The sequence below is a fragment of the Thalassophryne amazonica genome, chromosome 23 (genome assembly GCF_902500255.1).
Source record: "Thalassophryne amazonica chromosome 23, fThaAma1.1, whole genome shotgun sequence".
Taxonomy (NCBI): Eukaryota; Metazoa; Chordata; class Actinopteri; order Batrachoidiformes; family Batrachoididae; genus Thalassophryne; species Thalassophryne amazonica.
The window spans coordinates 32727279-32742278 of record NC_047125.1 but is presented as its reverse complement, the minus strand read 5'-3'; the positions used below and the strand labels follow the sequence as shown (position 1 = coordinate 32742278).

The 15000-nt window shown below is 41.5% G+C and overlaps 1 protein-coding gene across 5 annotated transcripts in view; it reads right to left on the bottom strand.

The window, feature by feature from the left end:
• LOC117504525 (phosphofurin acidic cluster sorting protein 1-like) overlaps positions 1-15000 on the bottom strand; it is a 66080-nt gene that overhangs the window by 8844 nt on the left and 42236 nt on the right. For 2 of the 5 annotated variants that reach the window (XM_034163974.1, XM_034163972.1), the window contains exons 5-16: positions 10419-10563; positions 10202-10293; positions 8847-8924; positions 7459-7518; positions 6938-7098; positions 5665-5758; positions 5015-5098; positions 4823-4941; positions 4600-4735; positions 4383-4483; positions 4066-4176; positions 3813-3967 (exon numbers count right to left, since the gene is read on the bottom strand). In XM_034163974.1, the coding sequence (XP_034019865.1) occupies positions 3813-3967; positions 4066-4176; positions 4383-4483; positions 4600-4735; positions 4823-4941; positions 5015-5098; positions 5665-5758; positions 6938-7098; positions 7459-7518; positions 8847-8924; positions 10202-10293; positions 10419-10563 (1336 nt within the window). Of the gene's footprint in view, positions 1-3812; positions 3968-4065; positions 4177-4378; positions 4484-4599; positions 4736-4822; positions 4942-5014; positions 5099-5664; positions 5759-6937; positions 7099-7458; positions 7519-8846; positions 8925-10201; positions 10294-10418; positions 10564-15000 lie in introns of all 5 variants that reach the window. The other 3 variants (XM_034163976.1, XM_034163975.1, XM_034163973.1) reach the window with 3 other exon arrangements.

Below are 15000 nucleotides of genomic sequence, written 5' to 3'. Positions count from 1 at the left end.
CAGCCCCATATCATCAATGAAGGTGGAAATTTACATGTTCTCTTCAGGCAGTCATCTTTATAAATCTCACTGAAAAGGCACCAAACAAAAGTTCCAGCATCATCACCTTGCCCAATGCAGATTCGAGATTCATCACTGAATATGACTTTCATCCAGTCATCCACAGTCCACGATTGCTTTTCTTTAGCCCATTGTAACCTTGTTTTTTTCTGTTTAGTTGTTAATGATGGCTTTCGTTTAGCTTTGCTGTATGTAAATCCCATTGCCTTTAAGCGGTTTCTTACAGTTCGGTCACAGACGTTGACTCCAGTTTCCTCTCATTCCTTCCTCATTTGTTTTGTTGTGCATTTTCGATTTTTGAGACATATTGCTTTAAGTTTTCTGTCTTGACGCTTTGATGTCTTCCTTGGTCTACCAGTATGTTTGCCTTTAACAACCTTCCCATGTTGTTTGTATTTGGTCCAGAGTTTAGACAGAGCTGACTGTGAACAACCAACATCTTTTGCAACATTGCGTGATGACTTACCCTCTTTTAAGAGTTTGATAATCCTCTCCTTTGTTTCAACTGACATCTCTCATGTTGGAGCCATGATTCATGTCAGTCCACTTGGTGCAACAGCAAGGTGTGATTCCATAATTTATTCCTCAGAATTGAGTGAGTCCATATTTTTTTCCCTCTGCTTGGTCTAAAAAAATAACCATTACTGACTGCCACAATTATTTTTCCTGATTTCTTATAGTGTTTCTTAAAGCCAGAAAGTTGCCATTTGAAATGACTTCAGTTTTGTGTCATGTCTGTCATCTGCTTTTTTTCTACAAAATTAAACAACTGAATGAACATACCTCCGAGGCTGGTGATTCCATAATTCTTTCCAGGGGTTGTAGTACAGAAACAGCATTAGTGAAGGTTACAAATGATCTTCTTATGGCCTCAGACAGTGGACTCATCTCTGTGCTTGTCCTGTTAGACCTCAGTGCTGCTTTTGATACTGTTGACCATAAACGTTTATTACAGAGATTAGAGCATGCCATAGGTATTAAAGGCACTGCGCTGCAGTGGTTTGAATGATATTTATCTAATAGATTACAATTTGTTCATGTAAATGGGGAATCTTCTTCACAGACTAAGGTTAATTATGGAGTTCCACAAGGTTCTGTGCTAGGACCAATTTTATTCACTTTATACATGTTTCCCTTAGGCAGTATTATTAGACGGCATTGCTTAAATTTTCATTGTTACGCAGATGATACCCAGCTTTATCTATCCATGAAGCCAGAGGACACACACCAATTAGCTAAACTGCAGGATTGTCTTACAGACATAAAGACATGGATGACCTCTAATTTCCTGCTTTTAAACTCAGATAAAACTGAAGTTATTGTACTTGGCCCCACAAATCTTAGAAACATGGTGTCTAACCAGATCCTTACTCTGGATGGCATTACCCTGACCTCTAGTAATACTATGAGAAATCTTGGAGTCATTTTTGATCAGGATATGTCATTCAATGCACATATTAAACAAATATGTAGGACTGCTTTTTTGCATTTGCGCAATATCTCTAAAATATCTCTAAAAAAGGTCTTGTCTCAAAGTGATGGTGAAAAACTAATTCATGCATTTATTTCCTCTAGGCTGGACTATTGTAATTCATTATTATCAGGTTGTCCTAAAAGTTCCCTGAAAAGCCTTCAGTTAATTCAAAATGCTGCAGCTAGAGTACTGACAGGGACTGGAAGGAGAGAGCATATCAATCAATCAATCAATTTTTTTTTTTTATATAGCACCAAATCACAACAAACAGTTGCCCCAAGGCGCTTTATATTGTAAGGCAAGGCCATACAATAATTATGTAAAACCCCAACGGTCAAAACGACCCCCTGTGAGCAAGCACTTGGCTACCGTGGGAAGGAAAAACTCCCTTTTAACAGGAAGAAACCTCCAGCAGAACCAGGCTCAGGGAGGGGCAGTCTTCTGCTGGGACTGGTTGGGGCTGAGGGAGAGAACCAGGAAAAAGACATGCTGTGGAGGGGAGCAGAGATCGATCACTAATGATTAAATGCAGAGTGGTGCATACAGAGCAAAAAGAGAAAGAAACAGTGCATCATGGGAGCCCCCCAGCAGTCTACGTCTATAGCAGCATAACTAAGGGATGGTTCAGGGTCACCTGATCCAGCCCTAACTATAAGCTTTAGCAAAAAGGAAAGTTTTAAGCCTAATCTTAAAAGTAGAGAGGGTGTCTGTCTCCCTGATCTGAATTGGGAGCTGGTTCCACAGGAGAGGAGCCTGAAAGCTGAAGGCTCTGCCTCCCATTCTACTCTTACAAACCCTAGGAACTACAAGTAAGCCTGCAGTCTGAGAGCGAAGCGCTCTATTGGGGTGATATGGTACTACGAGGTCCCTAAGATAAGATGGGACCTGATTATTCAAAACCTTATAAGTAAGAAGAAGAATTTTAAATTCTATTCTAGAATTAACAGGAAGCCAATGAAGAGAGGCCAATATGGGTGAGATATGCTCTCTCCTTCTAGTCCCCGCCAGTACTCTAGCTGCAGCATTTTGAATTAACTGAAGGCTTTTTAGGGAACTTTTAGGACAACCTGATAATAATGAATTACAATAGTCCAGCCTAGAGGAAATAAATGCATGAATTAGTTTTTCAGCATCACTCTGAGACAAGACCTTTCTAATTTTAGAGATATTGCGTAAATGCAAAAAAGCAGTCCTACATATTTGTTTAATATGCGCTTTGAATGACATATCCTGATCAAAAATGACACCAAGATTTCTCACAGTATTACCAGAGGTCAGGGTAATGCCATCCAGAGTAAGGATCTGGTTAGACACCATGTTTCTAAGATTTGTGGGGCCAAGTACAATAACTTCAGTTTTATCTGAGTTTAAAAGCAGGAAATTAGAGGTCATCCATGTCTTTATGTCTGTAAGACAATCCTGCAGTTTAGCTAATTGGTGTGTGTCCTCTGGCTTCATGGATAGATAAAGCTGGGTATCATCTGCGTAACAATGAAAATTTAAGCAATACCGTCTAATAATACTGCCTAAGGGAAGCATGTATAAAGTGAATAAAATTGGTCCTAGCACAGAACCTTGTGGAACTCCATAATTAACTTTAGTCTGTGAAGAAGATTCCCCATTTACATGAACAAATTGTAATCTATTAGACAAATATGATTCAAACCACCGCAGCGCAGTGCCTTTAATACCTATGGCATGCTCTAATCTCTGTAATAAAATTTTATGGTCAACAGTATCAAAAGCAGCACTGAGATCTAACAGAACAAGCACAGAGATGAGTCCACTGTCCGAGGCCATAAGAAGATCACTTGTAACCTTCACTAATGCTGTTTCTGTACTATGATGAATTCTAAAACCTGACTGAAACTCTTCAACCCTTGAACTAATCAAGTTCACCAAAACCTTCCATCAGGAAAAATACCCAAATATCAGCTTAAAATAGTGATATTTCATCAAAGACACTTTACTCTCCAGGAGACAGAAACAGTCACATGACAAAATCTTTGGCTAAAGAGCAGAGAAGAGGAAATAGTACAAGAACAACAAATAAAAGAAGCCTGCTTATAGGACTTGTAGCCAATCAGTGCAACTTTAAAATTCATCAAACTCCAAGTTTAACTCTGAGATTAAATCTCCTTCCCTGAAATTCAAGTTGGAAAAAACACGAGACACATTGTGCAGTAACAAAAGGACACAAACGAACAGACTCAGCTGGAGCAGCCTGAGCCTACTCAAGCTTCTCAGTCACCACAGTAACGGTGGTGCCCGGGCTTACCCAAAGGCACCACGAGGAACCTCATGTGGTTGAGCCAGTCGGAGGTCTTGTTAGCGAGCTGAGTGACGAAGAACTGAAGGATGGCTCCCAGGTAACTCTGGCTGCCCACCGCCGCCACCTTGACCGCCCGCGGCATGGACGAGTTACAGTTACAGCTTCAGAGAGAGAGAAGAGTAAACACATCAACCGTTATCTCACATGGACACGGGTAAGTGTACGTGCACAAATATCAATGTTTCAAACAAAAACTCACAATTTCTGGATGCGAGTGAGCACAGCAGACAGCACCGCCTGGATTTCAGCTGCAGAACATGTGCACACCACCGGGTGTCGCTGTAGCTGCAGCTGCTCTGTGACATACTGCAGCACACAAAAACAGACACACTGTAAGGCCACGCCTTCCAATGCCTGGGTCATGACCCCACACCGGGGTCACATACACATCAAACAGGATCCTAAAGTTGACCTTAAAGCTACAGTGTGCAGGATTTAGTGCCATCCTGTGGCGAGGCTGCAGATTACATTTTGTTTCATTTCAAGTCTGTCTCTCTCTTTTTCTTTCTTACTTGACCCTGCCAGTCGGTGCCGTTGACCAAGATCAGACTTTCCGGGAGCGCCGAGTCTGACAACAGTATCTGATTCAGCTGGTCGTACACGGCCTTCCTCAGGACCTGCACACAAACGTTTTATTCAAGTTACAATCTTCAAGTTATTTATTTTTTGCCTTAATGCCACTCATGAAGACCCTGAAGTCATTAAAATCAGACGGCGCCCTCCTGTTTCTTACCGGCATGCTGTGGCCCAGCTCCGGGGAGCGCTCCGAGTCCGAGCTGTTGGCTCGTTCACTGTGAGGTTTGGACAGCTGTCTCTCCTTCATGGGAGTGTTGCTGCGCTTCTGCCTGGGGGTGTGGCTTCCATCCAGCCTGGTTAAAGGAGAGCGGTGCGGACAAAACGTCACCGAGGCGCACAGACAAAACAACCAAAACGATCGCTCCATTAACAAGTAATACCTCGGGGACGGCATAGGCTGGCTTTCGCCTTTGGTTTTTTGGGGTGTACGCGGTTTGTCTGGTGCCGAAACTGTGATGCAGGGGCCCACTTCAGCGAACAGCTCCTGATCCGTTAGCTCCTACACACAAACACACCGTCGCGATCAGAAGATGTCAGAAAAATAAGATCCTGCAGATTTTAGAGAGTCGTACCAGTGCCTCATTCTCAGACAGCGCCTCCTCCAGGTTACGGCTGCGGGATGGTTTCATCTTCTCTAGAGTCGGCTGCTCCCCCTGCTGGGAACATAAGGAAGCATCAGTCAGCTGACAGGCATAATTGAAGAATGACTCAAACAGAACAAAAAACATCAGGCGTGTTCTCATATAAAGAACTTCATTAAACATCACAGTAATAAAGGGGTCGTTATTATTAAAAGGCATCATTTTGGCAGAAAGCAGTCACAACTTGAGGCTCAAATAACTCTGCTAGTGTCCAAGCCACACTTTTTAACATTGTTCACCTGGGAGCAGGTTCAACAACAGACAGGAGCTCCACAGCACATGTGCACATTACAGCCTGTGCTGTTACTTTGGAATTTTAAATTCCAAAGGAATAAGCGAGGTGGACAAATAAATGTGCGACGGACAAAATGTTTGATGTTATTTTATGCAGATGTGGACGGATTGTCAACCCACAGTGTTGGAAACTTCTGATATTGTTTTAACTGTGGTTTTTCTTATAATCTTCTAAATAAATGAAATCAATAATGATGTAAATACAAAATCATTATTATTATTAAAAATGGACATTTGGTCTAGTATCAGTTCTGACAGCAGCATCCTCATCGGTCTCAGATACTCACAGGACTGAAAGTGTCTCGGCCCAAACTGCCTTTGCTGTTGAGGCTGCCGATCTCCGTCTGGGAGCTGGACTGGGACATCCCTTCAAAGAACGGCCTGAACACAGGTGGACAGAAGCACAAAACAAATCACATCTGAACAAAAACAAAGAAAAGTCTGCACAGCGGTTTCCAAGGTGTTCACAAAGGACAAGAACTCAGGTGCACATGTGCACACCACAGCATGTGTTGCTACTTAACACAAGGACTTCTACATTCCCCATAAAACTAGATGGACAAACATGCATTGGACAACATACTGGATGTTATTTGACACAGTTTAGACATAAAATGTTGTCAGATAGACATGGATTAAGACGGGAACAGTAGATCTTTTCAGCGAGCCCTCAGTCTGTGGTGTGTACCACAAGGACAATAAGCACGATGGACAAATAAACGTGCACAGGACAACATGTTGTTGGTCCACAGCATTAAAGACACTACAATACAAACGTCAGTACTTTCTTTTTAATCAGCTCTTTAATTTTGGGTTGCTGTCCATTGCTGAAGTGTACTTTTGTTGTTGGCATTTATTTTATTACTGGAATTGCTTTTGTTTAGTGTATTGATTTCTGGGAAAGCCCTATAAATAGTTTGTAAATGGGTTCATGCATGAGTGCAATGAGTGCTGTTCACCAACAGGGGGAGCTCTGACTTCTGTGTGTCCTCTAAAAATATTTGCATTACTAACTGTGATATCATCAGGAGTGGGTGTGGGCATTAATATTCATTGTATTTTTTGATACTACATGATTTATATTTAACTTTCTCTTCATAATTTTTTTGTCACTGTGGCTTGAAGCCCGTCAGTATTTAACTGAGGTTTTTGTCTGATGGTTCTTGATGTTCTTATGAAGTTCAGCCTCTTTGTTGGCCAAAAATGTTGTGATTTCAATCAGGATGGAACGGACGATTTACTCACAGATGTTTGGTTTTGACGCCTGATTGAAAACAAAAAAAATGACACTATTGAGTTTCAAATAAAACTTCACTGTAATGAGCACTTTTGGCCATGAGAGGGAGCTCTGTTTCACAGTTGGAAGAGCACTGGGTTTGTGGTATCAAGACTTTGTGTGGGAGAGCGAGTGGGTGCACTTGTAGCTGTGATGGTGCGCGTGCTGAACTATTTATTCACAGTGAGAGCAGATTTTCTGTTTATTTTGGTCTCAGAGTTGAACAGTATCATTACAAACCCATAATGAGTCCACGCTGGACTCATTAGTCCCAGATGGAATACCTGAGCTTTGGTTTTGGTGTGCTAAGGATGCTGTCGGTCTCCTCCATCTCCGGTCCGCTGTCGCTCGGGTTGTACATCTCCAGGCTGTCGTACAGCTCATCCAGGTCCTCCTCTACCTCCTGGATCTGCTCCCGGGACACGTGTTCCAGCCCAAATCCAACCTGGACATCAACACAAAGACGCACCTTAAATTTAAAGGCATGTCCTGTTTTTGTCTTTTTTTTTTTTAGTGCCCCGCCTCTTCTGTCGCAGATTAAATCCAGCCCTCTCACTTCATTAGTTCCTCAATAATCCTGTTAAACAAACCGACTCAGGTGAAAACATTAAACAGCAGCACACATTCCATCTGAAGCTATTTTTGTTTGGCGCTGCCAGCTGAGCCTCAGATGCGTTGCCACACGTCTCCCACACATCACTGTTTTTAACACAAAACTAAAACACGAGAAACACTTTGAACCCTGAACGTCAAGTACAAGTGTGAACATGTGAAAAGACGAACAAGTGCACGATGTGTCGCCTACCTCATCGGTGACTTTGAACCTTTTCAACAAAGCCACGAACTTCTGCTTGATGTTTGGTTGCTGGACAAAATAAAAAACAAAAAGACACCGAACACTGGTGAGCACAGCAGATATCATCACAACTCACAGAAACAAGAGGGCACGAAGACTGTAACCACGCAGACATCTGACCTCAATGACCTTGACTTTAACCTTAGTGAATGACCTCCAGCTGACCTTTCCAGGGCAATTCTGGAACATGCACCACATTTTGGTCCAAATCAGGTTGAAAATCAATTCCTTGACCTTTGCTGAAACCAATTCTATAAGGGCAATTTCAAGGTCAACCTTCACTGATGTTTCAAGTTGGGCAGAAATCAGCAAAAGAACCTGGGAGGAGCCAACCAACAGACAGAAAGACAGACGTGACCTTTGACCCCAATGTGTGACCGTTGGCAAATTTGACATTGAAGGGCAATTCTGCAACCCACTCCCATATGTGTGCCAAATTTAGCAGAGACTAGAACTGAGGGGATTTGACCCTTTGACCCCAGCCAGAAACAAACCCCTTAAAAAGGCATTTCTGGGGTCAACCTACTACATGAACACATCAGGTTTGGTGGAACAAACAAATATATACTCGCCCTCTTGGCAAAAATCTATTGTACCGACACTAATTGTAAATGTCCACCAGGTGGAGATATTGCAGACATTTCAAGAACCTTGAGTACAGGATGCTGTGGGACACGACCAACCTGTTTATATTAGTAGCTATATATATAAATAAAACACTTTTATTTATTAGCTGATTGTATGATTTGTTCAGGGTTTATAAAAAGTTAGAATATTTTCCTCAAACTTTAGTGCAGCAGAAGCATAAAATAGCTCAAAGTAGAAAGTAGCTAATATGCGCATATTAGCACGTAAGCAGCCATCCTTTGTCTGGACTACTGCTCGTAAGTCGTACATCATTTCTGACCGTGACAGTTACTGTGTTAAAAAAGGACAAATAGCCCATGTTGAGAAGTCTAGTACAGGCTCTTACGCCACCTTCTGGTAGGTGATGGAACAGGTTGTGAAAGCACAACAGTCACTAGATTAGCAAACATAAGGATGCACAGAGACCGTCATGGGGTTATTAGCAAACTGACGGCTAATTCAAGTTATTTTAAAACAATTTCTAAGTGCAGAGCAGAAGTATGTTTTTTTTCCCCAAACGTGGGAGAAAATAAAAAACATTTCTGAAGCAACAACTAGTTGGTTAAAGAATCAATGGTGCGTCAGAGATCAGTCAAACCTGATTTCTACTTTAACATGAAGCAAACTCGCCACAAGCAGCTTTAAAGGGGATGCAGTCAGACCCGGTGATGAAAGCTGAGCGGACGGCGTGAGGGCGGGGCTTCACTTACTCTAGTGATGGCGGCATTGGAAGGAAGCTTGTGTCTCGGCTTCTTCTTCCTCATCTCTTCGTCTTCATCGTACAGATACTGAGGGAACACGAGGGGGGGAAAGTGTAGTTGTACATTTTTAAGACTTGAGCCTGAGCAGCAGTCACGACTGTTTTGTCTCACAGCCTGCCTCCCTCACCCTCCCTCCTCCTCCCCCTGCTGTCGTTCTCCTCCTTTCATTCTTTTCAATGCAGCCTCCACGGCCTTGTTGCTCACTTCTTATCTCTCTTTCTCTCTCTCTCTGCTGTGTGTTTGCCCCTTTCAGTCCCTCCACGTCCCCGGAGCGCTCCGTCACTCCCTCATACGCCAGAGGGAGGAGGGAGAGAGAACATGTGACAAAAAAAACTCTCTGCCACCTTTGTTGTGAATTTCTTCATTCTAACAGGTCCATACGTTACGCAACAGCAATGACAGAATTTTTTTTTTTTTTTACACTGAAAGAGAAAAACATTCAAATTTTGCTTAAATCTTGAATTTATTTATATATTTTGCACAAAGTGAATATTTTCCATCGACTCCTTCTATTAAAATGCACTGGGAGCTGCTCCGATTTAATCTGAGTGGGTAACGTGAAGAAAAAAAACCCCCCACCTCACTGCCTTCTAAAAATACATGAATAAATTATTTAAGATATTACTCTGACAGTACCGTAATTTAAACGCTGATGTGGAATCCTGAGTTTAGTCTGATTTATTTCAGTCATTCCACGCTGTGAAAAAGACTGCGAGATAACATTTCTCAAAGACAAATTTTAATAAATTCCTCTGAAGAGTTACACTCAGGCCGGAGTACAAAGAGTTAATAATATAAAGTACTGAAAGTGAAAATTAAAAGACTGCTGGAGTAACATTTATAAAAATTAACACTACAATAGTGGAGTTATTCCACCTTGAAAAATATTTCATGTAACACATCATGTTTACGAGACAAGTTAAATGAGTAAACAAGGAATAAAAATGAAGTGGCGCAGATTAAATCATTTACGTATTTATGATTTCAAAAAAAAAATCTAAAAATAATTACAAAAATAATTATGTTTTATATATATATATATATATATATATATAAATAAATAAAATCAGTTGATAACAAATGATTAAAATCTTGATTGACATCATCAAATAAAGCACGTGTAATTAAGCAATACTAAAAATGTGATTTTTTTTTTTTATCTGAACCTCATGTTGTGATTTGTGGTAGTTCGTTTTTTTTTTTTTTTCCACAGCTTCCAGCAGATCCCAGAGTACGGCATCACGTAGCCTGAAAAAACTAAACCATATAGCATGAACGTACAAACTGTAAGACTGTTTCCGCACCTGGCCGTGGATCGGGTCGTCGCTGCCTTCTTGTTCTGAGGAGTAACTCTCTTCTTCTTCTTCAGAGTAGTTGTCGATGTCTGGAGAACGATCTGAAGGGACACAGAGAAGAAAAGGTGGAAATAACTACAGCAGAAAAACTGTTTTGTGACAATTTTTTGTGTTCAATAGTGTTATTTTACACCAAATGGGGAGAAAAGGGGCCCCCTGTCCTCACCAGACATCTTGGCTTTGGGTCCCTCATGATCGATGGGTTGACTGGACAGGGAGTAAACTCTGATCTCAGCAACGGGCACCGAGGCGTCCTTCAGCTGGCTGTGGAGCCCCAACACTTGAGCCCCCTCAGTGGGGTGCTGCATCACCTGGACACAAATAAAATGGATAAATGATGCCTAAAAATGACATCTTGGACATGTAACGAGGGCAAACGGGTTAAACTTTGATGCGCCAGATGTGGCTGAAATCACATCAGTTTCCGTCATTTACAAAGCCTAGGTCTAAGTTTTCTACTGCTTTCAGCTGCTCCCTTTAGGGGGCGCCACTGCATATATCCATCTACATCTCCTCTGTATCTTCTGTTGTCATAGCAGCCACCTAAATGTCCTCCCTCGCCACATCCACAAACATCCTCTTTGGCCTCCCTCCTCCTGCTCGGTGGCTCCATCCTCAGCATCCTTCTCACTATATACCGTAACCCTGCACCACATCACCCTTGTGAAAAAGGTTTCACAATGGGCTTTTTATCTGGTTAAATAAAGGTTACAATCTTTCCTCTGCACATGCACAAACCATCTTGCCTCTTTGGCCCAATCACAATACTCTCCCTTGACCCTCTCACTTCACCTTTTGCCTTAATTTTGCACATTGGAATGTGCAAGAATAATTTGTGTAAAATTAAAAATTTGCACTGGTCAAAATTTATTTTGCACATTTGAATGTGTAAAGTTAAGACAAAAGGCAAAGCGGTAGGATGAATTGGGTCTATACTTTCATTCCTCTTCTCTCCAATGCATACCTCCACCTCTTTATGCTCAACCCTACTTATTTTGAGACTGTTTTAGCAACGACAGAAAACAAAAATCACCTCCCCAAAACCCAAGAATTGTAACTACTTGAGATATAACGTATATTAATAAAAACATTGCACTGCTGTCTTTACTAAACTATAAATGCTAGTGATGCCATTTGAATTAAGCGAGCTGTAAGTACTAACAAACACATGTCAACTCTCTTAAGACAGACTTCAACAAATCCTGCATGTTGAAAATCATTTTATAACATATACAAAGTAAGACAAAGAACAAGACCTGAAAAAGCTGGCTCTCTGTACCACCATCTGGTGACTTGGTGGAATAACACCTTAAACATCCGCTTCTGTTTTATTCCTTCTAAAACAGAAGCACTGTTCCATCATTCCCATCCACAGAGACGTGAATCACATTGAGTTGGAGATTGACAGAATTAGGAGTCTGCTACGACCCGCAGCACACGCCAAGAGACCAACAAAACTGTAGCGCCTCCAAATGGAAAGAAGAGTGTTCATTCATTCACAATGAAAGTGTGGAGCATAAACACAAAGCAAGAAAGATTTATTTGCATTTGGGTTTATTCAAAGTCAAAGTCAAAGTTAACTGTATAATACAGACAACTTCAGACAAGATAGACAAACTTAAAAACAGATAAATAAATAAAAGACAAATAAATACACCCCCTCCCCCATGCCTCTCTGGCTCCTCTCCACACAGCTAAGCTGCTACATACCACACACACACACACACACACACACACACACACACACACACACACACACACACACACACACACCACACACACACACACACACACACACACACACACACACACACACACACACACACACACACACACACAGTACTACAGTGTCAAGTCCCCTGCTGAGAACTGTGTCTTTCATTAACAATTCTGATTGCAGAGGGAACAAATGACTTGCTGAACCTGGTTGTCCGTTTCCACTGAGCCAGGATTAATCCTGTTTCTACTGACTGCTGAAACAGCATTTGAAAAGGAAAAGCAAGTGAATCGGCACATGTGCACAGCACTTTACAGCTGATACCGTCTGGACCCTGAGATTTATTAATATTAACACGTAAAAACTGCTCTTTAACCTCCTCAATGCTAATTTGTATGTCACGAACTTGCATAGTTCTGACTGCATCCATTGCCAGTTTCTGCTGAGTTGTATAATCAGTACTGTCAAACCTACAATAAAAAGTGTTCAATTCATCTGAAAAGACATTGTCATCTGAGACAGTCAAGTTCTGCATTTTAGGTTTATATCCAGTCATAATTTGTAATCCCTGCCAGGCCCTTTTAGCGTCATGGTTGAATAATGACTGAATCTTATTCCTATAAGCAGTCTTGCAGTCCAGTATTTTCTTTTTAATATTTTTCTGTACAGATCTAATGTCCTCCTTTGAGCCTCCAGATTTAAACAGCCTCTTTTTACAGTTTAGTAGTTCTTTAAGTTCAGGAGTGATCCATGGTTTATTATTTGGATAGAGTTTCACAATCTTTTTTGGAACGATAATGTCCTTGCAAAAATGAATGTATCCTGAAACTGCAAGCGCAGCATCATTGATGTTTGACGACGAGTTTATCAGAAGTTCCCAATCAGTGCAGTCTAGGCAGTCTCATAAAGTATTAGATGCATCAGTGGTCCAACATTCCACCTCTTTTTTCTTTACTTTCTCTCGGCGCAGCAGAGGTTGGTACGTTGGTGTTAAGCGGATCATGTTATGATCCGACTTTCCGAGCCCTGGCAGGGCCGTCGCGTAGTAAGCTTTCTCCAAGTTGCCGTAACACAGGTCTAGGCACGCCCCCTCCCGCGTGGAACATGATACATATTGATGATACGCAGGTAGAGTCTCTGCCAAAGAACACAGATTAAAATCCCCAAATATCAAGTTTGCCGCATTGGGCGCTGTTGCTTCAGTCATTGTCACAAGTTCATGTATAGTGTTAGCAGCTTCCGTAACGTCCGCCGAAGGTGCAATATATACAATAAAAAGGCAAATCTGATGTATTTCACGGGGCATATAATAAGGTCTTAAATTGACCGATAACAGTTCAATGTCTTTCGTGCAAAGTTTATGTTTCACTGTGATGTGTGCTGGGTTTCAGTACCTATTGTTTATAAACACGCACACTCCTCCACCTTTTCTCTTCCCAGAGTTAGAATCACGGTCTGCCCTTACCAGTGTGAAGCCTTCCAATTCAACCGATGAATCTGAATCAAACTCTGTCAGCCAGGTTTCCGATAGACAAATCAGGCTAGATTGCTGATAGTCAGCCAGATGCTGCGCACAGGCACGGAGTTCATCAGTTTTATTCCGAATGCTTTGTACGTTCCCAAACATAATGGTTGGTAGAGGTGGCCTAAATGGCCTCCTTTTCAATCGAGCTCACACTCCCCCTTTCCTTCCACGCCTTCACTTTGGTTTATCACCTGGGAAAGGTGGTGTAGGTAATCCAATAAATTCATCTCGGGGGAGAGAGGGAACCACTTCCCTGATGTTCAGCAGAGCCTCTCGGCTGTAGGTGAGTTTAAATTGAAGACCCTCGGAAAGCCCTGTCACCAGCACCGTGTCGTCCAAGAAGCAAAAAATTAAAACTACAAGAAGAAACACTGCGATGTTTCGTCCCATCTTGTGTTACTGCGAATATCTACACTTAATTTGCGATATTTAAAACACAAACTTTAATCAAAACAAAACGAACACACATACCTACAAACAAGACATGCACCCGACCATGTCGCCACAACGAGGATGCGCCACTGTCATCACGTCATATTCCACATACAGCCAGACGGGACTAAAACCTCGATAAGTTACCCTGCAGACGAGGATGAGGAAAAGAGACGGAAACAAAGCTGGAACGAGACGACAGCCAGAGAGAAAGAATGAGGACGGAGCAGATGTTGAGAAGAGCATGTGAATGGAACGAGAAGAAAAATGGAGGAGGAACAGACGAGTTAAAAAAACCCAGCAGTGAGGGACTAATGAACCCGAAGAGAATGTGGACGCTGCGTCTGGACACTCTGATAGTTACTCAAGTGGCTCCACGTTTCAAAAAGCTCAGTGGGATCTGAAACCGGGAGACGCTTCCAGAAAACTTCAGCAGCTCAATTTATAACAGAGCCCACATCTGAAGAACCAAAATGACTTCACAAAAAGAAACAAGCAGCTTTAATTAACAAGGGGCTGCGATCAGACTGCTCGTTAGAACCAGGTGGCGGCTGTGTGCTTGAACTGATGAGACATTATGAGCGTGTGAATCCTAACACACTCATGTACTGGTGGCGTTCTTCAAATGCTCCCATCATAAAAGCACACGTGCCGTAAATGATTAAGAAAAAAAAAAAAAAATCAAATTCATCCCTTTTCATGGAACCCTCGTAAACTTAGTGATGATGTCATCATTCTCATAAAAAACACCAATAATGTCTGATTTCTGTTTTAAGTACATTCTTCCAGCTTCTCCCTTTTTCAACGTGTGTGATACACACACACACACACATACATACATACATATACACATACATATACATATATACATACATATACACATACATATACATATATACATACATACATACATATACATACATATATACATACATACATATACACATACATATACATACATACATACATACATACATATACATACATACATATACATACATATATACATACATATACACATACATACATACATACATACATATACATACATACATATACATACATACATATACA